Raw genomic sequence first — 26798 nt, 5'->3', positions numbered from 1 at the left:
TTGGAGTAAAATCTATGTAGGACATGTCCTATTTAACTCTGTTTAGGACAAGTATTACTTGAAATACAGCTTGTTGTACTGCAGTTACTAAAAACACATTTAATTCCTGGGCTCTAGGATGGTGGTAAAATAATGGATTACTGTTAAAATGAGAGAATAAATCCTGCCAGGCACATATTCCAAAGAAATGTGCTAGGATATGTAAACACACACACACATACGTGCATGTGCATGTGTGGAGCATACTGGATTGCTTGCATTTGTGGCAGCAGCTTGGCATTGCTGAACTTGTAAAGAGCGGAAGAAATGCCAGCACAAGAATAGGCATGCTGATCCACAGAACAGCTGGCAAAAGAGCTTACAGGCCTTTTATTCTCCGTGGAAGAATATCAAATGCGTGTTTTCTCTTTTTAACATCAGAACTAAACTTTTGAAAATGGGATGGCTTTCAGGTTCATAATGCAAAGAAGTGGAGGTTTGCAGGAGGAAAGAAAAAAGCCACAGTGTGTGTACTTCAGGGAATAAAGAAACAAGTTTTGTGTGTGAGAGAGAACTGTGGCTTAACTATTGCTTTTAAAAATTATTTTAAAACCTGTGAAAGATGTGGTCATGATGAAAGCAATGTGGATTAAACTGACTGCTGCAAAACTAGAAACGATGGAATTGAGGCCTCTTTGTATAGTTCTACCCCTAAAGAAGTAAAACATATGCCATGCATCTCACGTCAGTGAGATTCAGCTGCTCTTTTAAATTCAGGAATAAAATGCCAACATTTCCATTGTTAAAGGAGATTAATGTTCCTACACAGAGAAGATAATGAAGAGGAAATTTACGCCTTTTCATACATACACATCTAGATGAAAACCTGACAAAAAACTGACTGAGGCATGAAGGTAGCTGTGTGTTAGATGATTTAGTGGTTAAAGAACGGAACACTGTGGGGATTTATGCAAGCTGTAAACTTCAGGTGCTTCTATGGAACAAGGACATTTTCTCTGATTTGTGAAAATATTTGTTGCATGGTGGGTTGGATTTTGGTGTTTAGTCGGTTTTTTTTTTTTTTTTGGTCTGTTTTGGTTGGTTGAGGTTTTTTTGTTAGTTTTTGGGGGATTTTTGGCTGCTTTGTTGGTGGGGGTGGTGATTTTTTGGGTTTTTTTGTTGTTGGTTGGTTGGTGGGGGTTTTTTTGTTTGTTTTGGGTTCTTTTTGTGTGTGTTTTGGGATAGTCTGCTGAATTACGGCAAAACCCAACTTCCAGAATATTTTCATTGGTGCTTGCCTGGGATCTGGCTGACTGCCGAGATACTCTTGGATGCTTATTAGTAGTTTCTGTGGGGCATGTGTATAAGCATCATGATTTTCTTTGAAGGCAGCTCACCTTGGGTGTTAAGGCAAAAATTTCTTCTAGATAGATTTTAAAATGGATGATGCTAATTCTGGATTGCATGTATTTTTTCTTTTTTTTTTTTTTACTTACTTGATGGTCATTCTAAACAACTTTTTTAGATTATAGAACAAGAAGGGTTTCTCAGGGACCAATATTTCCATGATGTAAGTGCTGCAAAACATATGCCATACCACTTTACAAATGTGAGGGTGTCTTGATCATTCACAGTAAAATTACTCTCCTTGTGTACTAATAGCATGTTTTGTATCACCAAAATTATGTTTTGCAGTATCTTTGTTTCTCAGTGCCTCTGAACTAGACACCAGTGTAAGTAATGTTCACTCTGTTTAGCCAGAGAAAACAGAAGAACTTACATTAGTATGATCTATCTTTATATGATGGGAAAAGTGACCAGGTACTCTGCAGTACCTTACATTATGTAACAACTTACGTAATTTAGTTTTCCAGAATTAGTCAGCTCACATTATTCCCCAGTGAAAAAAGAAAGAAAAATTATGAAGGGAGTGAGAGGATTTTATTTGGTATTGGTGTGTTTGTAACTTTCGTCTACACAGACCAACAAAGCTTTCCCTTTGAAGGCTGCTCTAAACCACAACTCAAAAACCTGTTTTAGTCTAGAGTTGTTTGTTGATCACTAAAATGTACATCAGGTGGTTGACTCTTAAAAGGAATCACTTTTGAACTTCTAGTTGCCAGCTCTACAAGCTCTCTCTGTGTTCAGAGAGTCAAGCTGAATCTTTTTCCCACACTGGTACAGTAAGCTTTCCATTAACAATCCCTCTGCTTCAGCTCGCTGGAATTTAGTAAATAATTTGGTCATGCCCAAGAAGGAATAGAATTCAGCTTAGGCTCTGCAGGCATTGCAGGGGTGAGCATTACTGACAAATTGGTTTTTATGACCAAACTTAGCAGACGCTTGTTTTTATAATGGCCTAAGACAAGAAATTCTGTAGGATGCACTGCCTGTGGTATGGTTTGTGCTTCTACTATTATCCCTGATAAACAGCCACATCTAAGTTTTGTATTGTGGTTTTATGCAAGTTTATGTGGTTTAGTTTCTTAAAAAGAAAATGAACTGTCACTATACAGTCCCTGAACACAGAAGAGTGGTCTGAAAGTAAACCTTGCTGGGAAACAATTGGGAAGGGCAGAAAGGTTTCAGTTTCTCAGTATTTTTGTGTAGTAAACCCTAAGAGGGAGTGTTGAGTGTCATGATAATGCTGAATCCTGAATTTTTTTTTTTAGCTTGGCAGCTGAAAAATAAACACTTTTGTGCTGTACTTAGTGGAGAATATTTTGTCTTGAGTTCTGACAAATACTAGATTCATAAATGTTACTCAAAATGTATTTGCATTTTCAGTATGTATTAAAATGAACTTTAAGCTTAAAAATTGTGTTTAAAATTGTCTGTATGATGTTATAGAAAAAATCAGAGTCACTTCCTGTCCTAAATTATTTTGATGTAGTATACATTTCTCCACAGTATAAAACTTTACCACAAATGAGAAGCACATGTCAATGTCTGTTCAAGTCAGCAGTTGTAGACAATGCCTCTGTCCATGGATATTAACAGAACTTCAGGGAAATCTGATGAAATAGTGAAGCAAGGTTAAGGCATAGAAACCATGGTGGAAATCTGGGAAGATAATTAAATTCTTGCAAATTCTATGCCTTGATCATGGAAGCATGCTTCTGTGTGTTATATCTGATGACAGTGTGGCATAGGGAACTGTTAAAATAATTGGATATGATTGAAATTTGGCAGTTGTCTCTCTTCCAAGTCAGCAGTTCAAAACTTTTTTTTAATTGGCATACATGCCACAGTCCACAGAAAACCTGTGTGTTAATAGAGGGTACCTGACCTGTTTCAGGTTATGAAACACAGAGTGCTGGTGGTAGTACTTTAGCTTAGTTGTTGGTGTTTTTCTTTAATTTAGGAACAATATATATCTTCCTAGCAAGAATAACTATTTGGTTCTGTATTCATAGCTCTAGTTGCTAGGAAGATGGAGTTATGTCCTGTCTTTTTGGCTATCTCATGGTTCCATTTGCTGAAGAGTAAAAGGAAAAACATTTACTATGAATTATCTACACTTATTATTACGCAGCCAGTTTAGAAATTTCTGGCCTGCAGCTCTTCAGAAAACCTGATTTTGCTCTGTATGTTTATTGTTCTTTGTACTCTTCTTTCTGACTTTAACTACCAGTCACTGTAAATCTGTAGCTAAAAGCTGATGCTGGGTGTATCTTGGTTTTGGTAGAAACTGACTACACTTGTGGAACTGGGAAGCAGTTGCCCTGAAGTTGCCAGTAATGCATGAACCTGGAGGAATCTTGGGTATCTCCACAGTGCTCAGCATTGCAATGCCAGAGCTTCCTGTTCAGCTGTCAAAGAACTGTGCTTTCCTATTCTTCCTGTCATAAGAAGCTCCCACACTTGGTTTTATTCTGGCAAGATCACTAGATCTGACACACTGAGAAAACCACATTATTTCCTGGATTTCCACGGTAAATCCAGCTTCAGAATTTCCAGTATTAGGCTGAAGGAATTGTATGAAATGGTATGAAAAATTATGCAAGTAGGAGACACAATAAGACAATAATAGAAAATCTGCTTTTGCAGGAATAAATTTATCATGGATAACTTGGTGCAGAAAACCTGCAAAAATAAGGAAGAATAGGCTTGCCACAGAAATTGATTAGTAAGTAGGAAGGTTCTGCTGAGCAGTATGAGCATCCAACACTCTACAAATGATTGTGTGATATGTTGTTGATACTACTCATGAGCCTAGGAGTAGATGATGAATAGTGAATGTACTTGACTTTGCAAAATTACTGTGTCTTTGTAGTGCAGCTAGTGGGACAGTAAGAAGCTATTTCTGCTACTGCTCCTGAATACTTCTTTTCAACAACACTGAATTTAGAAGAGTAGAATGTGACAAATAAGTCAGGAATATGAGGTACTTTCTGGCTTGATGAAATTGAAATAATGATGATTGTTTACACTCAAGACCTGTGGAACTGTGGCATGCCTCAGCAAGACTACACATCCAAGGGCCTGTACATGTTTGGAACTGATGTTTTCCTTTTGATGGGACACTGGACAAGGCAATAGGGATTCCTTTGTTTTGCCAAGGAAACCAGGACACTTCTTGAAAGGGCTTCCTTTTTATGTTCCTTGTTGTAATAAAATATGTAGGCTTACAGTGCTTGACTGGTTTTCCTGCACAATGACCTTTTTTCTTTATTGTCTGTCTTTTGAGCCTACAAATTTTCAATGGCACACCATGTTGCTCCTCCTTTGCTGCCATGCTTCTGTTGGAACTTGTTACTTAGCTTCCCTTCTGTCATTTGGGGATATTTGCCACACTTCAGACATAGGCTTTTGTGTTGCTGCTCTGTGTCAGTTACTATTCTGAATATGTCAAAAGCTGAGCAGAAAGCTAATTTAAGTCTAAGCACAGCTGCTGATTTGAACATTCCTTAAGACTTACTGGTAGACTACTCTCCAGAGATGCTTCTAGCCATGCTGTGTGTGGGCTTGATGTGTAACCATCTCTAAAATACCTACTGGGCCATCCCTTGCTAAATTGTCTTGGCTGCTTGTTGTATTGTTTTTTTTTAATTTTGTGTATAGTGTCACCATTTCTATGTCCACTAGAGAAATCACCTTTCAAATGCGTATACTTTTCATAGTATGGGAAGAACATGAGAGCCTGTTCCTGCTTCTCTTGTGTATGTTCTAAATCCTTCTTGCTTTGATGCCTCAAGAGCAAGGAAAAACAGATTGTCACATTATAGTGTATTGTGGGATGCATTTTTACAAAACGACTTGCCTAAAATGAACTGATTGACAGTCAAATTTGGGATGTTTGCAGAGAGCAAGAACTGGGATGGCTACTGAAGGAAATTTGTGATTCCATACTGATCAGTATGCCTTTGGAGCAGCAAGGACAACCCCAAGACAATGCTGAGGTCACTCAGGTGACAAATAACTTAGCAAGGAAATGCCAATGGGGAAGATCACCGGAAAGGTCAGCAGTCAGGAGTGTGTGTCACAGACTGAGACACACAAAGCTGTAATGGGGTTACTTCCCTTAAAAAGGGATTTGTACAAAAAAAGAGAAAGTATCTACATTTAGAGCAAGTTCATTTTGATAAAACTTCACTGAGAAGTAAGTAGTACAGTACACCATTAGAAAACCAGGAAAATATTTAGGTATTTTGTTACGTATATATACACATATATATAAACAAGAAGTTGCTGCTGTTTGGGAAAACTAATGCGAAGTTTCTAAGATGATACAGAGGTGTTTAAAAACTCATGAATTCACTATGTGTGTGTGTGTGTTGATTCCTGAGGATATTGGAATTAAATATTGTGGCTTTGTTTTTGCCTGCAGCAGAAGTACTAGAGCTTCCAGTCACTAATCCTACTGCTAAAAAATAAACAGTGCCATAACTCATGAAAATCCATTGTATCCCAGTAAGGGAATTACAGTGAGTCGCATAAAGAGATTTTCTGAAAATACCATGTGGGCCCTGATTTATTATCGTAGTTAAAGGTGAATCACGATGTGCAGGCTTGTGAGAACATACAGCAGTGCCTTTAGGGGTATTACCTTTAGTGCGGTGGATGCTTTAACTAGCTGGTCCAGAGGAAGTGTTAGACTTGCTAAGTGATTGGTTTTGTATGGTGAGTGTGAGGATCCTGTGTCTGACAGTGGCTATCACCTGTTTGGAGGTAATATTTCAGTTTATTTTTTGTTCTTTTACTTTTCTGCGGTGGAGGTTGGTGTGTGCATATCATTCTGATGCAGAGCATTATACAGAGTGTACAGAGGAATATAGAAGGCTTGCATGTAATGTACCTTATGCAACATGTGTGCTTCCATCGAGATGCAAATGTGTTCGGCCACCTGCACACCCAGGACAAAACAAACCTGTTCATATCAGCTAGCCTTAGGAAGTCTTATTACAGCATGAAAGATAATTTCTTAACAAAACTGTTTCAATACTCTGTTCTTATGCACACCCAAAGCTTTTGTTTGTGTTTGTATCTGGGGGGTAAAGAGACATTCATTTGGTTGAGCAGGAGGAGCTACATGATGTAATCCTGGCACACATCCTCTGGAGAACTACAGTTCTCATCATGCCAGATGATCTTTCAAGTATTTCCTGTGTTCTTGCTGGGGAAGGTCAGTAAGTGAAGAGGAAGAAAGTACAACATGATACAGTTTATGACGTGTTCTTATCAAGACTTTGGTGTTCGATTTTTGAATGAACCTGTTAGAAGTTTCCAGAAAGTTTGTACTGTGGTGGGTCCTTACATCATTTGTTTAACCTTTGTTTTATGTTACTATGTTTTTTGGTTACTGGGGAGAATATACAGGGAAGTCAATTGCAGCATGCTCTTCATCACCATCTGAAGCTAGAGACTTGTAAAGTAGTCTAGATGACAAGATACTTCTGCATGCTGTCTAGTGCAATGCGCCTGATCATAGCAGTACCAGCTAGACTTGACTTCTGCAGGGTCAGGACCAATTGTGTTCTGGGGATCTCAAAGGATGGACATTCAAATTCAGTAGGTTTTTGGTCCAGTGTTTGACCACCTACATAACTGTTTATTGTATTTATTTGTTTAATCAGTGTTTTCTGTGTTGTAACTTCAGGCTGTGGCTTCTCAAACTGTCACTGTGCACCTTCAAGTCTGTCTGTCTTCTGTACCCTCCTATATAGGTAGTGGAAGACTGTTAAGGCCACAAGCAGATGTCTCTTTTCTTAAGGGTGAACAAACACGCTATTTCAGTCTCTCATCATATGTCTTGTACAGCAGAATTTTCCTCCCTTGTCCGTGTCATAGATCTGGATTGACTCTGAAGGTTCAATGATTAACTTTGTTTTCATCTGTGCAGGCTGGTAGTAAGCATTTCATCCGAGCAACAGCTAACCTGTTGGAAATTACTCAGCTAGGCAACTGTAAGGAGAGAGTTAATATGTTAACATTAAGTTCTGATTTTTGCTGAGATACTACAGCTGGTATCACAGACAAGGGTGCCTATGAAGGCTGGAAAAGGACTTTTCGCAAGGGCAGGTAGTAATAGGACATGGGGGAATGGCTTTTAACTGAAAGAGAGTAGAATTAGACTGGAGATTAGGAAAAAAAATGCTTTACTGTGAGGATAGTGAGCCACCGGAACAAGTTGCCCAGGGAAGTTCTGTTTGCGACATGCCTAGAAGGACCTTTGAGCAACGTGGTCTAGTGGAAGGTGTTGGGAGGGGGCATGGAACCTGGGGGTAGGGATGGTCTTTAAGGTCTCTTCCAATCCAGACCATTCTGTGAGTCTACGACTTGTTGCTTTCACCATGCTCCACTGTCCTTTAACTGATTAATTATCTGTTAATCTACAGTCAGACTTCACAGTCTAAAGACATTAAAGCAGTATAGTTACTGTCCTAGAATACCACTATGATTCTTTTAGATGACTGGGGTTTTTTAATTACTTCTTTAAAAAATTATGTTAGAGACATTAAACCACCCAAAGTAATTAAAATAAAATACTAGAAAGATAAGTAAGCATGTGGACAAAGTGACAGTCAAGTTGAAAGTTGCAAATGTCACCTTAAAATTGTACTAATGTGTATTTTGAAAAGGACAGTACTTACTAGCTAATACCAAGGAATAGATTCAGATTTACTATGTAACTTAAAGTTGGTTTAAGCATCTGGAATGGAACAAGTTCCCTTTGATGTGTGAGCTGAACACATTTCTTAAAAGACCTATTGTCTTTCAGAGTCATTTGACCTCATCTGGCAATTTTTTTCTGTTTATTTAGCAAACGTAGGCTACAATTGCCAGTTTTGTCATATGATGACGTTAGTCATCATAATATAATGGAATATTGTGTAAACAAATCAAAAAGCTTACACTTCAAAAGATGCAAGAAGGTGGTGAATTTGCTAAAAACAAAGGAGCTGTTTGAGATAATATGCAATCCAGTTTGATGTAAAAAGTTACGAAATAGATTGATTTGATGAGCAGTTGAACTTAAAATCAATCTGGAAAATTAGATGATGTCAGCTTTACTGGCATTATAGATTCTTTTATCTTGCCTTTATTTTTGCTTTTTTCTATACATGAATGGAACTGCTAGTAGTTGTTTTGCTGAGGAGCTCAGACAATCAGATTTCATCTTTGGTTTTTTTTACCACTTGAGTCAGTCAGTACATTCCAAGTGATTTTGCTGTAAAAACTAAATCCAGTGTAGACTTGGTAATCAGGTTATTAGATGCTAGTTGTAACAGCTCACATTACTAAAAAACTTAGCTCTTTTCAGTCCTTCGTCTCAATTTCCTAGCTCCTTTAGCTAGAGAAATCACGAGGCATCATGAACTTCTGGGAACTTAATGAAAGCCGAGTGTGCTGGAGACCTGCTACTTAACCTCTGTTGCTTAAGAGCTGGTGTGAAAGCCTGTGCAGGTTTTCTCCTGCTTCTGTTCTGATGAAGCTGTAGTTTGCAAGGTCGTTAATCAGTCAGGAGTCTTCAAACAATCTGCTGAAGACTGCCCACATAGGAGACTGAGAAAAATGTGTTTTAGTGAAGGCAGCAGCTTTGGTATCTTGTGGCTGATGGAGACCACAGCATTACTCAGAACATGATTATGGTGGGCTTAGATATCACATGTTACTGCTTTAGAATAAATCTGTCACAGAAATTCAGTGGTTTGGAGGCAGTGTCTAGCATTTCTATTTATCTTGCATTACCTTAGTTGTGCTTCTCTGTGTTCCTTCTGTGTGGGAGATGTTTTGATGTGAGGCATTTGAAACTCATAAGTCTACTCTTGCTTATTCAGAGAGTATGTGGGCTCCTACACTTCAAATGGTCATTGTCACTTTATGGTTCAAAAATTGAATTAAATTCTGAAACATTAAACATATGCTAGTGCTGACTGGAATTTTAACATTAGTCTGTATCGTGTCTTTTTCATCAACTTTTATATAGTACTTAGAGATTCTATAAATTAGGCCTCTGCAGTGTAAACTCACAGATTTAAAACAGCTGAAAAAATGAGAATACCACAATATTCAGGGAAATGTTTAGGGAATGTGCAACCTTTCTTCTTCAAAAATATCACACTGGCTTTATGATGATCCTATTCATCCAGCCATTGGTTTCACAGTGTTAGTTTGCTACCTGATGATCTAGTTGGTAGAGATGGGTGTTAGCTTTCCAGCTTTACATGCATACATTCTTTTTGTTGTTTTTAACATGTATCAGTAGGTTCCTGATTAGGGTGGAGAGTGTGGAGAAATGTATTTTAAACACACAATGCACAAAAACAAATGCAAGGGGTACCCTTGCCCCTACAGCCCCCTTATGTAGGGTTTGATGAAAGACACTACAACATTTTTAGGCAACTTTGATGGGTCGGTATTGGGAACACAGACATATCACTCAGACCACAGTTTGTCTTGAGATACATGCAGACGTTCTGTGCACGAGACTATTTTGGAAGTATAACAGCATGTGTGTGGGAGGAGAGAAAACTACCTCTACAGAGTGATCTGATACTTCCTATTCTGAGCAAGTACCTAGCCCTTCCTGTGTGTTATTGTCTGGAGGATCAGATGGGTGCCACAGCAGAGGGATTCTTGCTGCTGGTATTTTTTCAGGGCAGATATAAAAAGTATGAAAGGTCAAAGAAGGAAAATAAAGGGGAGGATTTCAGTTTCTCCTGTAAATATCCAAGTCCTTCATCTTGAAATGGTTGACTATCTTGACTTTGATTAAATCCTTTCCTTAGATTTCTGTCTTGGGATGTTTTTTATCTTTGGCCTACACTGCTTTTGAAGTTTCAGCTGAGTTTTTGAATACAAAGCTAGCAAATGGCTCTGTTTCAACAGTTCTATCATTGAAATATCACTTTGTTCTCACAGAAGAGATAGGAAACACCTATCTTGATTGGTGATAAAGAACCAAAGAGTGAATTTGCAGATTAAGAGTTTGCTTTTTGCATTGGGTAATCGTGAAATTAGCACTAGAATAAGTGGTAACAGAAATTCTCCAAAAAAGGCTTGCTGTTTGAGGGTTATTTCTGAAACATCAAACACAGTAGGTGTGAGACTCTATGTAAGTCTGATAGTTCCTATGTAATTTGAAAAAAAATCCATATCATATCCATATTATCAGTGTCTTCATAGTGCATCCATATAGCATGAAAACAAAATATAATGAAAACATAGCAGGTAGATACAGAGGAAAACCAGGAGCATATTCCTTGTTTGCATTTTCCCCTGCCTGTCACAGGAATGGCAGTTGTAGTGACTCTACTGGGATTTATTTTGTTTTAGGAAAGTTTGGGATTTGGATTGGTTTAGTATGGAAAGATGTATTAGCACTAGTTCGCCTTGTGTTACAAAAGGTTAGATGATGTGGTTAAAAGTTACTGTATTTCATTATGTTCTAATTACCGTACTGTTACTTAAAAGTCAAGCTTGCGAAGAAGTACCAGAGAGTGAATTGTTTCTTACTGTATTTGATTGTAATGACTGAGCGAGCAGTCAAAATTGACCCTCATGTTGTGAAGACAAGTATAAAAGCTGTGTAACTTTCAACTGTTTATGAATGCACTGTCATCCTTTTGCTTTTAAAAAAGAAAACTTCTGGAGGCAGTAAACGTTAAGTGATTATTCTCTGATGACAGAAACCCATTCTTTATAGAAACCAGCTCTTTATAGCGTACAGCTGGATCATTCAGTTCTCTGCTCACCAGGGAGAGTTCCCCTGTAGGGAGTTAGCCAGTAGATTTATTAAGTCTTGAATAAGGCTTCAGAGAGGAATTAAATATTCTTTGGTTAGCATTTGCCAAGATAGATAAGCCTGTTTTATGATAGTATTCATTTAAAGAAAAGGGGAAGAGTTACCTTCTGATTTAGCAAGGTTGCTGAGCCTGCCAGCCAACAGTAAGTATTGCTGCTGACTCCATGAAGACAGTCCTAGCAGGTGAATGGGGCCCAGTGAAGCCTCAGATGTTCCTGCCATAACCCATTCAAATGTGGAGTGTTATTCATACCTTGATCTGCACAATCTGCACTCCTTTTAATTTTATTTTTTTAATAGTCTGAAATGAGAAAAGAAGCTGGCACAAGACTGGAAAATTAATCTTGAAAGCTGATGCTTTTAATCTGTATCGGTTGAGATGCCGAAGTACGGTACATAGTTTTGTTTTTTCCTGATTATATATCAAGCCAGAATAATATGTCATGAACAATAATAGTGTCTTGAAGAATAAGGGGAAATTACGACAGATTTGAACAAAAGTTCCTCTTCTACAGATAGTTAAAATGAAAGAGAAGACTTAAAAAAGGAAGGTGTATCACTTGGCATTTTATGTATGGAACACTTCAAGTTGATCTGGATCTGAGTGGAAACATATTGCACGAAATCAGACGAGATAGATCAGATCAGCATGTTACATCCTTTCTAATATATTGTACTGTGCCCTACACTTTTTGGAACACAGATAAATATGGAATGATGGAAAAAATGCCTTGAAATGCATGATATGTTAATATAACTTAAGTAATACAGAAATATGGTGTGTGCAATGTATTTTTATTACATATGAAATAAGCTATATGTATATGTAGCTATTTGTATAAAACTATATCTATGTATAAAGCTATATATATAAAGCAATATGTATAAAACAGTTGTTAAAAATTACGCTCATAACATTTGGGTAAATGCTAAAAAGTTGGCGGTAGGAAAGTTGTCTTGTGATAGCTTGATGATATTAGTAAGTATTAATTTTTAAAATGTCTTCGATAGAAACATAACTGTGTCTGTGCTAGTTTTAGACAAGAATGATTAAAAAAGGGATTTACTACTTGTGACTTAAATACCAAGTTTTGTTATTCTGAATGTGAGGTGCAAAGATCCAACCCTGCCCCTGATTTGTTGCTCATGTAGACACTAAGGTCAGTGGGTATTCTGTTGCCTGGTTTCTTACAGTTTACTTTACTGAGGTCCTAAGATATAAAAAGCCAGGACAACACAGAGCTGGATATATTTCTGTGTGGAAAAAAGAGTTGGCACTTCTTCTCGTTTTGTAAAGTGGAGATAAATTAAATGGGTAGGCAGTAGGTGAAAAGTGCCATATGTGTGAATTTTAATAAAGAAGCATTGTTTTCAGGAATTTCATGTTCAGAATATGACAATAACACATCATCCCCTCTGAATTTCTTCAGTTTCCACCATGTATTGCTTTCTGCTTGGAGTGTAACTGTGAAAACATTCTTCATCTGCACCTGCAATACCACTTTCATTTGAGGGTTGCCTGCTGCAGATAAAATACACACAGACTTGTGTTGTAGGGTTCTTTGCAATGCTGTGTCTCACTTACATTTCACTTAGACTTGGATTTCTGATATGTTTGTAGCATCTATCTCAAAAAAATCTGGTGTAGAACCAGCAGAACATGCTCTTCTTAGGAGCTTAACATATTCCTTTGCTTTTGATACCCAGCAAATGTAGGTTGGCACTTGACTTTGGAATATCTTCATGTGAGATTCTGGTTGACTTCACTCGCAACTTCAACTTGTAGCAGGAAAATAATTGTCAGCCTCCTAAGATCTAAGTGATACCACTTAATTTTTTTTTTATATGTTTGAGACATTGGTGTTATTCTGCATGTCTTACCTTCTTTTTTCTTTGAGAGGACCTCTCATGAAGAGCAGAGAGGGGTGCATGACTATGCAAAGGAGAAAAAATTCCAGAACTTGTCTTGTTCATACAGGCAGAGAGCCTGCCTAATTCAGAAGTGTTGCCATCACTTGTGAAATGGCTTGGAGCTAAAGAAGCGCAGCCCAACCTCTGGACAAAATCTGGAGATAGTGAAAAGGGATCACTTACTTCCTGAAAGCCAAAAATAGAGGGGAGTAAAAAGGAAATTTTGCATACCTCTGGACTCATCAGTGGCAATTGTGTGTTTCAAGAAACAAATTACAGTTTTGAATTCTTGCAATAAGTAGTTTTTAGAACTATGAAAAACAGTGTTTCAGTGAAATTTTTGTGGCTTTGCTGAAGGGCAGGTTGAACACATGATATAATTAGTTTAACTTCTTAGGCAAAAGTTTAAAATGGTTTAAAGTTTCGAGAAACTTGAAGGGTTAAAATATTTTGTGTGATGCAACTATTGGAGGCTTTCTGATTTCTGATCTGGTATTTCAAAGGAAATGCTACCCAGTGTAGGTGCAAAACATCACTTGAAGTTTAAGAATAGAAAAGAACAATTCTTACTTCATTTCTGTGGTAACTGAAATGCGATCCAGTTTCATTGCATCTAGTACACATTCAAAGCAAGGCTTCTTAGATGGGTCTTCAGACTACTTCGTTCCTCTCAGACGTTTAACACACAGACCTGCATCTCTTCTGCTTCAGTTTCAAGATCAGTTTTGCTTTTCATGGTGTGAAGATTGCCTGGTATGTGCTTTGCAATCCAAATTCTGCAGCTTTTGTCGAGGGAACAAACTAAGTAAAGCCATTAAGTGATGGCAGTTCATGTTCCACTTCCAGGATCCTTTTACAGGTCTTTTCCTCTCGTCTCATCTTTGTTGTGCTCCTTGTCACCCCTTGCTCTCTTAGTAAAAAGGGAAATGCTTTGGGACAAGGCAAAGGGGAAAAAAATACTTCAATACAGATTTTAAACTTCTTTGTCCATTGGTACCAAATGTTTTAGTAACTTGACCTAAACTATCAAGAAAGATAACAGTCAAGTTAGCTAATCATAATATGAACCTTCTTCTATTTCCCTCCTGCTAGGAAAAAAATCCAGAAGGAATGCAGATACAGGACACAGGACTCATTGTAGTTAGGCTGACCAAGTTGGGGCATGTATTTGTTCTGTCAGAAACATCTTGAAAACAAAGCTTTAGGTGGTACAAATAATCGTGTGTGTGTTTATGTAGAAGTTCTTTGCACTAGAGTCATAAATATTCATATATTTTATAGATGACCTTTGTAGTCACATCGCATTACTACTCATTACTAAGTTGGTAGTGTGTAAATATATTCTAAGGGTAGTTATTTATGGTGTGGTATCAAGCAGTTTGAGGTATGGGTGAAGCCTAGTGGGATTAAATTTTGCTGATCCCTGTCAGCATTTTTTATTTCTTTTTAACACAAAGTATTTTATATGTCTTCCCCTCCTGAAAGTCATCGTGATTATCTCAGCTGATCAGCCACAGCTTGTGTGGCCGTGGAGAAGACAGGGGCCACTTCCCAAGCACAATGCTTTTAACTCCCAGAACACAACCAAAATCAGTTCTTCACCACAACAAATCAGTCACGCAAGAAGGCTTGTGAGCTGCACTAGGAGAGAGCATGGAAAGCTGAAGATGATAGAGGGAAATGAGTAGAACTGTACATTTAATTTCTTCCCAAGCAGGAAATGAATGTGCTGCTTCTCAGCTTCTTTCAAGTTAAATTTACTGAAGAATCAATCTTGTGTGTTAATTCTCACTGTTTATAAAACAGTGGTATTGTGTGTGTATTCTTACAGGCCCCAGAAAATACAACTACAAAACAAAATCTGGGCAAAGCTGATATTTATGGTGTCCTCTGCAAAAGCTTTTTAATCTTTCCAGGCATGTTCCCCTACTACTTTCTCACCTGTTACATTCCTTATAAAGAGGTGATTTTTTACAGTGCTCCCCATGTCCCTTTACACCCTCTAATTGGTCATTTACATTCTGGCTGAGGCTGTGTCTACAGGAACAGTACATTCTAGTAGGAGCAACTATGTAGGAGAGCAGAACAGTTGCTGTTGGGGAGCCATGATGTGCATTAGATGTCTTGTGATCTGCTCCAGCCTGGCTCACCCTTTTCATTGGTCTCAAGGTCTGCTAGCAATGGGAGGGAATCAGTTAGTCTTCCAGTTCAGCTTCATCCAAAAAAAAGTCTGATTTGTACGCTCCAAGATTAGTCTGAAATTAAAATTGAATCATGGTAAGTGGGAACTGTTAAAGTTGCTTCAAAAGCATTCTCAGGATGCAAGCTAAAACAGTAATGTAAATGCAAGCTGGGTGCTCCTGCAGAAAAAAAAAGGCAAATCAATTTTTGATTTGCTTTCACAGTGAACTGTTTTGTGGTCTTAATATAGCATAGCATTTATATACTGTTCCATAGCCCATGGAGCTCACGTCACTGGGCACATGTCAGGGGAAAACAGGCTGATGGCCTCTGATGAGGAACTCACTTAAGATAAGGGACATAGTCTGATGGCAGTGCAGTTTAAATAGTGGTTACTGGTTGACTAGCTGATGATTAGTGGAGAATCACTTACAGTCATTCACAAGATCCAGCACTCTGTTACTGGCATGCCAGTGATCTTAGCAACAAGTTAAGGAGTAAAATAAGTTGCATGAAAAAAGTTTAATTGTCTGCAAAATTCATAAACAAGAAAAGAAAAATCTAAAGTGTTTGGGTTTGTCTACATCTTCTCTGCATCGAAACTCTACTAAAATGAAGATGGATCATGGATGTATTGTTTAGGTATATAAATTTGGCTGCTATTTTTTAAAAAGGGGGAGGGGGCAACTGCTGCAGACGTGAAACAATTTTGAGTGTTTTAATTAGAGCAGTGTGTTTTCATACAGCTGTCTAGATCATCTTTCTGTGTCAACATCACAGCATATTACAGTACTAGGTGGTGGAAATGCAACTTTTTTTACAGCCGGACTATTTTATTTGATTGATTTTGTCAAGTTCATTGGAATTAGAGAATTCACTAGTAGTTTTAGCATAGATCAGATAATTGTATTTAGCTGTTTCTACAGAATTTTATGTGTTCCTCCTCATCCCAGCTATTCATAGCATGCAAGAAGGTACTGAAACCTACTGAAATCTGGTTTTTGTAATAGGGAAAAGGTGCAAGACAGGATTAAATGTGTTTTGTACTTGCTGGCTAAACCCTGTGATGTATTCTCGTAGTTGTGGGCTCTGATTCATAAAGATTTCATCTGTAGCTATTGGAATAGTAGCTACCCCACTTGAGGCATGTACCTTCGTGTCTTGAGTCTGTGTGGTCTTACAGTCTCATGGGCAATTAGAAATAGATGATTAAAAACGAGACTTAAGTGGACTTTAAGGTAATGGGAAGGTTTCACTTGAGCTCAAGTAGTTTGTTAGCTGTTAAACTCTACTTTGTACAATATGCCTTAAACTGAGAGGCTGATACTGTGTTTTGTGGCTTTTTTTTTCCCCAAGTACAGGCATTTTTCAGAGTATGGGCATACAGTGACTACACACTGCATGAATTGCTCTGTGTAAGCTCCCTAGCTCTGGCCTAAGAAATGAGGAGAGGCTTTTATTTTTTTTCGTCCTTTAGATGCAACGCTCAGCTGGAGGCAGGCAACCAAAACAGCTTCAATTAGAGAAGATCTTTACTGCCTCTGATGTTTTTGATTGCATGTTATTAGATTGCTGAAAACTGAAGCTGTGGCTGTGAAAATTGGGAAGCAGCGGTTAGGCAATTCTTGCTTTCTGTCGCACGGGATAGGAATCAGAAGAGTCCTTAAGCTGGCATTTTGTCTTACTACTCCGCTGCACCCCTTCAGCTCACAGTCAAGAATCATGCAGACTGGAATTTATCTTGAGTATGTGGGTTCAGAGTTCGGTAAAGATACGTCTGTGTCTAACCCTGATCAAACTCAAGGCACTGTTCTGGACATAGCCATGAAGTGTATTACAAATAGTGACATCAGGGCATGCCGAGCAGAAATTTCCTAAGTTAGTGGTTTCATAGACTATTCTAACATGCTTTGATCCTTAATTCTTGTTTTGAATGACTAAGCCTCAAATATGATCTGTCCCACCATGATTTAAATACAAATACAGGTAGAAGTTACTGTATGAAACATTGCAAATACCAGTTAATAAATGTGGAATTCAGTAAGGTTATTTACAAATGTTCTGTTGGCATAAATGTTAGGAGTGGTGTCCATGCTTGTCTGCTACACATCCTCTTAAGTAAAAACTACAGTAATACTAGTGTCTTGGGTTAACCTCAGAATTTGGTCTCTGTTTTTTGAGTCTTTTGAAAGATCTTATATGCAAATATAGGATATGCAATATCCTATAGATGGTTAAGTTCTACATTTACGGCACATACTGGTTTTGCCTTTTCAATGAATCTCAGATGTTTTCTTTGCCTTCCTTTCAGAAAAGACGACGGCGGATTGATCGAAGCATGATTGGGGAGCCGACAAACTTCGTTCATACAGCTCATGTAGGATCAGGAGACCTCTTCAGTGGAATGAATTCAGTAAGCATGAGTGGATGAACATAATTTCATACTAGACAGAATACAGGAACACTGTATATGTATATTGTAGCTGAAGCAATGAGTCCTTCCACTATAAGAATGAATCTGAGGAATGACCTGATAGCATTTTAATTCCAGGTCCTAAACACTTGCATACAAGAATATGGAATATAATTGTTTTAATTCCTGTATTTACTGATAAAGCATTTTAGATGCTCTATAAATGATACAGAATACTTGTTAAATTAAAAAATCACTCTGATTACATGTATGAACCAAAATAGATGTATACTTGAAAATATACTCAGGTTTTATGTAGAAAACTCCAAGTGCATTATAGTTGACTAGATTTCTTCCCTTAAATGCCTCAAGCTGTTCTAAATATAATTTATGTAAAACTCTAACTTACCTCAGTTTATGGTGCACACAAATTTATTTTTGGGTGTTGTTGCTGAGCTTTTTGTATATTCTGTAGCCCTGTTTGCAGTGTGAATTATTTCCAGAGCAAGCAGTGTCACAGGTAAGGTTTTGTGGCTTCCTGTAGAAGATAGGAACAATAAATATTTTTATCTCTCTGAAAGTGAAAAACAGAGGCTAAGATAGATAATGAAAAAGAGCTTATGGAAATAGAGCTTCAAATACAGCTTCAAATTTCTGTGAAATGTCAATCTGTTTCTAAGGTGAATAATACAAAATATAGAAAATGGTTGTATGCATATTAAAAAATACTTCTTGACTTCAATAATCATCTTTAAAGGAAATCATATTTGGAGATTACAAATACTTGTTGAGAAAGAGCAAAAATCTCTGTTAGAGGTATCAGAGCTAAATAGAAGTAGAATCAGAGCTAAAAAAGACAGTTTTAATGTAGGGAAGGGAGGTTGTTCGTAGTTTCAACTAGTTTAAGTTGGTCTTATTGAGATCAGACAAAAACTTCAGTAACTCAGCGTGTAAAGGGGAAGGACAAAGCTAGAAAATTTGACATCAAAAAATACACTACATTTTCCCAGAAACAACATGGTAGTCTGGAAATTATTTGTACTGAAAGCTCTGTAAGCAAGTTAAATGGCTAGACACAGATTCAACTTGATAAAACCTAGTTAATGCCAGTTACTTATTTAATGTGATATAGTACATTAATATTTACAGCCAGTGTAAATTGAAATAATAAACTGATAATAATGTGAGCAGCTTGTTTGATTTTTTTTTTTTTTTTGAAGTACAGCTTTTGCTTTTTAAATATTTGTTGTTTCTCCTGTGGGAAGCTTCCTCATTCTCACAGCTGAGCTGCCTCATGAGAGGTTTGTGTAGGTAGCCTGAAGCTTTATTTTTTTCACTTTCTGCCTGTTTGCCCTCACCTTTGTCTTGCATAATACCCAATTTATCTCCAGATAGCAGATAATCATTATTGTCTCTCTACATAAACTTTTTCATTTTGAATGCTTGTAAGTAGCTCTTTCTGTCTTTGTTGTTGGTGGTGTTGTTTGGATAACATGCTGCATCAGTGACCAGAGAAATTCTTCTGATCCTAGATAGAAAGTGTATGTATGTAAAAAATAATCATTCCTGCTCCCCCTGCTTCAGAAGCTCAAGTCTCTACTTTTTCACACTGCATATTTTCTGCCTCTTCTGTGGTGGTCTCCATGTTCATTTTTCGCAGTGTAAATTCTGGGATTATGGTGTTAACCTTCATATGTTTTTCTGCTGCATAATTTACTTTATAGTATGGACACTGTATTCCTTCAGGAACCTCTTAGTGCCGCCTTCTTCTAGATAGCTTAGGTGAATACCTGCAATTTAATTACTTTTTTCCATTTAAATTCGGTTCTTTGTTCACTTTGTATCTGCCCTGTGCCTTTTTTCATCAGCATTATTATTTGTATAAATCCTCACGATTCCAACTGAATAGTTTTCTGACTATTCAGAATATTTCTGGAATATTTTGCTTTTTTGTTTGCCTTCTCTGTAGAGTGCCTTTCTCCTTTGTCAAAGGTATACTTAAACAGCAGGAGCCCTCTGTGCACTGTTTCTTTTTCATTCCCATCCCTTTTTTCCCTATTTTGCTTTCATAATCCATAGTGAAATCTCTTTCTTCTTCTTCTTTATATTCTTCAGTTTGGTCTTTGATTTCATGTATTTCTTGTAGTTTCCCATTGTTTTCTTTCTCAAGGTCTATCTTTCTTTCTCAAGGTCTATCAAGGTCTATTTCTTAATTCTGAAAAGGAGGGAAAGAAAAGGAAATAAGGAAATTTAATGAGATAAATAAGCAGCACAACAGTTGACATGATCCTTAATGGGTACAATCCTCTTTCCCTTCCAAAATGTTTAAAATCTTTTAAGTCACATCTAAATTAGACATAAGAGAGAAGAACCTTGCTGTTACGTATCATCAAAGAAAGGCCTTTTTGGGAAAGAAGAAAAAACTGCATTTCATAGTGCTTGTTCTTGTTGCTCAAACGGCCTCAGAAGGACGGTGCTTCAGGAGGAAGCCTACAAATGTTAGACCTTTTTTGCTCAGCGATTTTAACATTGTATGTCTCCTACAAAGTTTTCATATGCAAAATAGCCACTGAACTGTTAATGCAGACCAGTTTCATTTGTTGAATTCTGTTTTAAGGGCAACAGTCTCTGTGTTTGAGCCTGATACTTCCTTATGCAGTAACACAAACACTTACGTGTGTGACTCATGACCCGGGGAAATTATTCTAACCTTTAAAAAACTCCTAAAAATTTACACCTTAACCTTGCAATTTTTGTTGATTTGCTGCTCTCCAGAATTATCAAGTCTTGCGAGCAAGTTGTCAGGCTGAAAGGTGATGTGGCCTGGAGGTTTTCGTAGTTCCTTTTCACTGGAGTAAGAGTTCATTCAGATAAAATTAACAGCATCCTATAGTCACTCTTCTGAATGCATTTACATGTATATTAATTATTTTCTGAGGAAAAAAGTATTGAATTCAAACTTCGTTTTTTTCAGTTGGCAACAAAAGATGCTTGGTAAAGAAGATGAGCAGCTTGGTAAAATGTGGAAGTTCTTAAATACGTCCCCGTGCACTTCTGCACACTCTTTTACTGAGCTTGTAGTCTTTGATGTCAGATGCACTACAAAATTGGCTCTGAACACTTTTCCCTGGAGAAAAATGAGATTGTAATATTGCTTTGCTGTGGCTATATTACTTATTTCAGCAAAAGGCCAAAAGTATAAAATGGTTTTACATTGCACTGCTTAAATAAATAAAAACAATCTTTTGCATAGCCTTCTAAATGCCATATTGCTGAAGATAAAGATCAAAACAACAGGCTCTTTTGTCACATAAGTTTGAAAAACTGTGTGGAAGAATGAGTTTGCTGATTCATTTTGTACGTGTGCATGTGTTTTGCTTGCTGGCGAAAAAAAGCGTACTTCTTTTTCCTTTGTAGACAGGGAAAATATCATGCAAGCTGCTTGGAAATATTTCTCCTGTGCTGTTTTAATACAGCTTTCCAGTGATGTTTTTAGGTCTCTGTGGAGGAGGAGCGTAGATGAAATAATTGCAAGTGGTGCCCTGCAGGCATAGCCTTGAATGAATGTTATTTTCCGCTCATTGTGTAGTTGTTATGTATGCTCTGGGATGCAGAGAAAAAAAGGGCCAAACCTTTAAGATTCGAGCTGTCTTCCTGCAGGCACTTGGACATGATTATTTTGACTCATGCAACACAAGCAGGAAAGAGCTATGGGCTCCTTTTCTTTTTGGTGATAGAGGCAGTGAAAGTCATAGCAGGATGTGCATGTCTTGGAAACGGGGGGCACAAAGCATGTGTCTTTATGTATTTATTTGCATGAGGCTAAAAATACCATCAAATCAGCTATGTTCAGGGAAGTTGAGAATTACTATGGTTTGAACAACAAATGCCCTCCATTTAAAGGAACAGTGTCAATTAAGGAAAGCATTGTATGTTGTTACATAAATAGATAAATCAAAAACATTCCACAAACCAAAAGGTTCTTTTTGATTTAGAAAATCCTAGTTTAGCCCTGTTTTAATGATCTGAAATTAGACATACCGATATTTGTAAGTTGTCTATTATACTTTTAACATAATGATGTTAACTTCTCTGGTGTATCATACTTGCCAAAGAACATTTTCCATATAACAAGAATTTTATATTTATAACAATAAATTATAGTTTATCAGGTGGAGTCCATGCCAGTAAGAGACTTGATTTTTTTTTTTGTTTTTGATTAATCAAGTGGGTCAGTGAAACCCTGAATCAGCCAGGTTTTTTTGGGAGAGAGGAAAAACTTCTGCCTCAGCACCAGTTCTTCCATCTCTTCCACTGTGCTACATGCCGAAGTTACATTTCAGCAAGCCTTTGGTGCATATGTCCTCATGCAGAAGTAATGTAGCTTTACTGGTAATAAAGGAGCACTTGAAAACTAAACCTAGAAAAGAAATAAAATTAGAAGCAAGAAGATGTCGTAGCTCACTGTCTTTCTTCTTTCCTCTCCCCTCCTTTTTCTTTCTATGTCCAGGTCAGCTCAATTCAGAATCAGATGCAATCCAAGGGAGGTTATGGAGGTGGCATGTCTGCAAATGTTCAAATGCAGCTCGTAGATACAAAGGCAGGATAACCTTGGGGATACCTTTCCTGTGAGTATTGTGCTCTACTTTTTAGGCACTGTTAGAACAGTAGGAAGAACAATCGTACTGCTTCATAATTACCTCCCTATAAAAACCTGTGTCTTTATGATGACCAATTTAAAACTTCTGAGTAAAAAGTTAGATATCTTGTAAGAATGTTAATTTTTCACAGAATGGACAGGAGATTGTTCTGACTCTATCAGTCTGTCCTTAAGTATGTTTTAACCAAGATGATATTGTAGACTGATCTTTGCAGGTGAAGTTAGTTGTAAAACAAATCTCAGAAGAATTTTGTGATGTGATTATGATACCATTTGCAGTGCTTCCATAAGATGTATGGTGTTAAGTCAATGTACAGCAGTATTACAGCTGGAAACCGGTCACTCAGAATGCTCAAAACTTGGTTTAATGCGTGTTTTCTGTCTTTTAGGTTTATGTGAGTTCCTGTATCTTCTTTCCCGTGTCCTCCCTTTTGCCTTGGTGACTGCTTTCTGTGCTCATGACAAGAGAAGTGATGGCTCATTGTTCACCCTTTGTGATTAGTCCAGTGAAAAGTTGCTGTTCTGCTCTGGTGATGCCATTTATCAGATTGGTCCGACTGTGCCTTTTAGTGGCATGCACGCATTGGCCTCTACCAGTATCATGGATGTAGATTACATGTTTAGGATTGGTTGTCACTTTTTAGTTGTGTTAAGGCAAATTAAAGCACCAACCTTAGCTTTCCTCATTCCTCAGAAATACTAATGCACAACATCCTGTTGCTTTTTAGTCTTTTAATCTTTTCTCCACTCAAATAGTTTAGAAATGAATGAGTTTCCACTAATGTCTTCAATCACCTAATGTTCATTCATTTTTGAAAGGTCTGAGACCTGCAAGCACAAATAATTATTTCATACAAAATCAACAGAGTAGATGACCGCATGCTTTGTGAGGTTGCTTTGTATGGTGGCCTGCTTGGTGCTAAAAGAAAAAAAAAATTGCTTACTGCAGATGTGAAAAATTTTGCTGTGGCACCAAGTCATGCCTGTTTCTGAAAAAGGACTTATAACTTAGCTGCTTCAGAGTTATGTCTTTATTTTAGTTTTTACGCAATTGGTCTTGAAATAATAAAGAGAGAGCTTGCATTCATAAGGCATTTGTTGTAAATGTTCAGTATATTTATTTTGAAAGAGCTGACCTTCAGACTGTAAAGCAGTGTAGTACCGTATCTAAGTGTTGTGGAATCGCTTTAGTCTATTTAACAGAAGAGCAACATGTTTGGCTGCTTCTTTTTCTTTTTACAATTTTTCTTAATTTTAACCTGTACCGGTCATTTCCAGTAGCAGCATGTCAGACTGCCTGCAATATTGGCTGAAAAGTTTAGTAGACCTTTCTAAGTAGTTGGCAGTTTCTGTGTACTAAATATTTAGGGGCCATGGAAGTTGCTAAGAGCTACATACTAATCTGGCAGAACAGGTGCCAATCAAAACAACATACAGGGTGACTTTTTACTAAGTCAGTAAAATGCCTTTTGCTCAGGTTCCAAAGCATGTTTCTTTCACATGTTGTGAAACTGCATTTTAATATTGCACTGTTTTCAGATTATCTCTGTAAATGGTCCCTTTTTTTGCTCCTTGCTGGTGGTTTTAGAGAAGTCAATTATTTGAGGCCTGGTTACATTAAATTTTTATGTGATAAAAAACCCCAAACCATCCATACAAATATGGCATAACTGAGCCTAATCAAATTCATTTTTATATGCAAAGACGCATGTAGACTGTTGTCATAAATGATCCTTTATTCTATTTCTATCCTTTCCCTGATTTCACATTGCAACAGCTGTCTGGTTGACTTAAATATGTATGAACCTACCTAATCTTCTCTCTCTGTTTGTAAGCAACACATAAAATACACAGCCATGGAGGTAGTTCACCTTCCCTAGGTTGTATTTTAGTGGTAGATGTCACTTATCTGGTTGAATAGTTCAAATTAGGTTGAATAGTATTCACTGATAAAGATACTGATTCCTGATGAGATGTTCAATTGTCTGGATGCATAAACACATGGCGGTGCAGTGATATACTTTTTTTAGGGGATAGCATTTCCAATGCCACTTTAACAATGACTCTTAAATATACTACAAAACTATTACAAAATTATTTGATATTTGTTATTGGTAATAGCAGCTTAAATTTGCTTGCCAAACCTATCTTGCACTTGCCAAAATGTTTTCAGCTCAATAGCCAGGAAAAAAAAATTGACATATTTTTATAACAGACATACTTTTTTTGTACATTGTGTTCATTCTTGAATAAAGTCAGTTCAGTGTTGGCTTGTAGATATTAAAAGGAAAGTATTGACTTTGATTCAATAAATGTTTTCTTTCAGTTGGTGGCCTACCCTTTTTTTTTCCGCAACTTGTATTTGCATTAGAAAAACAGCATCTTACAGACAAACTTGTGGTGAAAAGAGTAACCTATTAGTGTCAATAAATAATTTGCAGGCTTGAGTTTTTACATGTCATTTGACCCTTTTGTTGCAAAATGGATTAGAACATAATTTTATCAGTATTATTGTTGCATTGATTTAACATGCATGCCAGGGGCTTCTGCAAGGAAGGGAGAGTTTCTTAAAAAATACTTCAGAAATCTTTTCTTTTGACTGCAACTCATATGCGTGTACCTTTCCTGATTGTGATGCAGATTTACTGTGGTGATCAGTAGAAGACTTAGCACCATAATATGCTCATCTGCATTAAAAGTACCTGCAAGGCACAATATTGCCTACTCTGTATTTGGCTCAATTCATTTTTATATTTGACACTCTCAAAGTTTATTCCTTAAGCACTAATTTACTACATTAAATTTCATGCCAAATTCTTCTAAAGACTGTTAATGAATTCTTTAGCTCATGCCAAGGCCATTAAATTGCCAGTGAGGAAAAAAGGCAGCTAGAGAGAAATTAGGTTCTAAAGGAAAATAAAGATGGAGATAAATCCATGAGATACCAATCAACCAAAGGGTTCTTTTTTTAAATGCTGAGGTTATAGAAACTTAAAACTGTCTGCAAAGGTATGTCCTGAAGACAAGATGTTCCACTGTAAGTGCATGACTGACATTAAAGCTTATTAAAAATTGTGTGCTAGTTCTGCCAGTGATTAGTAGGATTACTTCAAAGGCATACCAGTGAAGCTGATTTCGACTGGTCGTATCTATTTACCCTTACAGTCTGTACTAGCACTGACACTGATTTGGCTGCAAAGCTGACTATTGGATAGTGACCTATAGTAAAGGTTGGGGATTTATGACCAAATTGGTTAGTTTCAACCTGGATCAGTTTCTTAATGCTTATTCAGAGTAAGCGTGGGGAGTGAGTGTCATGGGATCAGGGATAATCTGTTGTGGGGAACACTGATAGCTTAACCTGGCTATAGAAAAGCTTTCTGAATTTTAAAAAAACCACCCAAAACAACAACCAAACAAACACAAGAAACAACAACCAAACAAACACAACAACATCAAACAAACAAGAAACAAAGCAAAAAGTAATTAAAAAAAAACCCCAACAAAACAAAAAAAAAACCAAAACAAAACCATAAACAAAAAAAGGAAAAAAAAACCCAACAAAACCAAAAAAACCACCAAAACAAAACCATAAACAAAAAAAACCAAACAAAACCAAAATGAAAACCCACCCAAAACAGAACATTCAGCCTTTGCAGCTGTGAATACATCTACTGGAAAATCTGCTGTAAAGACTAACTCTGCATTTTGGGAGCTCTTTTTCCATGTTTTGTGCTCACCAGTTTTGTGCAGAGTATTCTGTTGGGTTTGGGGGTGCAGAGTATACTGAACATGTTGCCAGAAGATCAACCACATCATCACCAAGAGTCAGCCATCCTCATGCAGTATGATTTATTTCTGCTGCCAGTGATAATTCCATCTATCAGCACTGCACAAGAAATAATTTTCTACCTTCACACAGGCCAAGAGAAATTATAAGTTCAGATTTCAAGCAAGTTTTCTATTGAGCCTGGAAAACTCAAAGGGCTGGTTGAGTTGGCAATGAATTGTTGAATACCAAACTTGCTTACTTAAATATGATGCAGAATGATATAACCCCATTTGTGAATAACTAAGTCATGCAAAAGTAGCATTTATTTGTAGCTACTTAAACATTTGTGTGAGCTTCTTACGGCATTCATTGTCTATAGACAAGTTTATGGTCTGTTGGAGGTGTGTTTCAAGAAATTTGATGATGTGTTTTTATATACAAGATAGTAACAAAACCTATTAGCAGAAAATAAAAGTAGAGCAGTATGTTTGGTTTATCAGTTCTTTCAAGTGAAGTGAACATTACTTTTGTACTGGGCTTGCTATATAAGACACTTCTGTATGCCATACAGGCACAAAGCAGGGCTGGAGATCAGGTAGGTAACACTGAAATTAGCTTACTCTGATTTTCCAAC

General features: G+C 37.2%; 1 protein-coding gene across 4 annotated transcripts in view; it reads left to right on the top strand.

The window, feature by feature from the left end:
* Nucleotides 1-24717, top strand: part of CDC42SE2 (CDC42 small effector 2) — an 83309-nt gene extending 58592 nt beyond the window's left edge. For all 4 annotated transcript variants that reach the window (XM_042023404.1, XM_042023401.1, XM_042023402.1 and 1 more), the window contains 3 exons: nucleotides 17631-17732; nucleotides 22243-22360; nucleotides 22782-24717. In XM_042023404.1, coding sequence (XP_041879338.1) covers nucleotides 17631-17732; nucleotides 22243-22341 — 201 coding nt within the window. In that variant the 3' untranslated portion in view covers nucleotides 22342-22360; nucleotides 22782-24717. The remainder of the gene's footprint in view (nucleotides 1-17630; nucleotides 17733-22242; nucleotides 22361-22781) is intronic.
* Nucleotides 24718-26798: the final 2081 nt, after the last annotated feature.

Source organism: Corvus kubaryi, unplaced genomic scaffold, assembly GCF_017639235.1.
Source record: "Corvus kubaryi isolate FWS band 111438036 unplaced genomic scaffold, C.kubaryi_AGA036_p1.0 37249, whole genome shotgun sequence".
In the NCBI taxonomy this organism is placed as follows: domain Eukaryota; kingdom Metazoa; phylum Chordata; class Aves; order Passeriformes; family Corvidae; genus Corvus; species Corvus kubaryi.
Note: the sequence above shows the minus strand (reverse complement) of the source record. Positions and strands in the feature narration are given on the sequence as shown.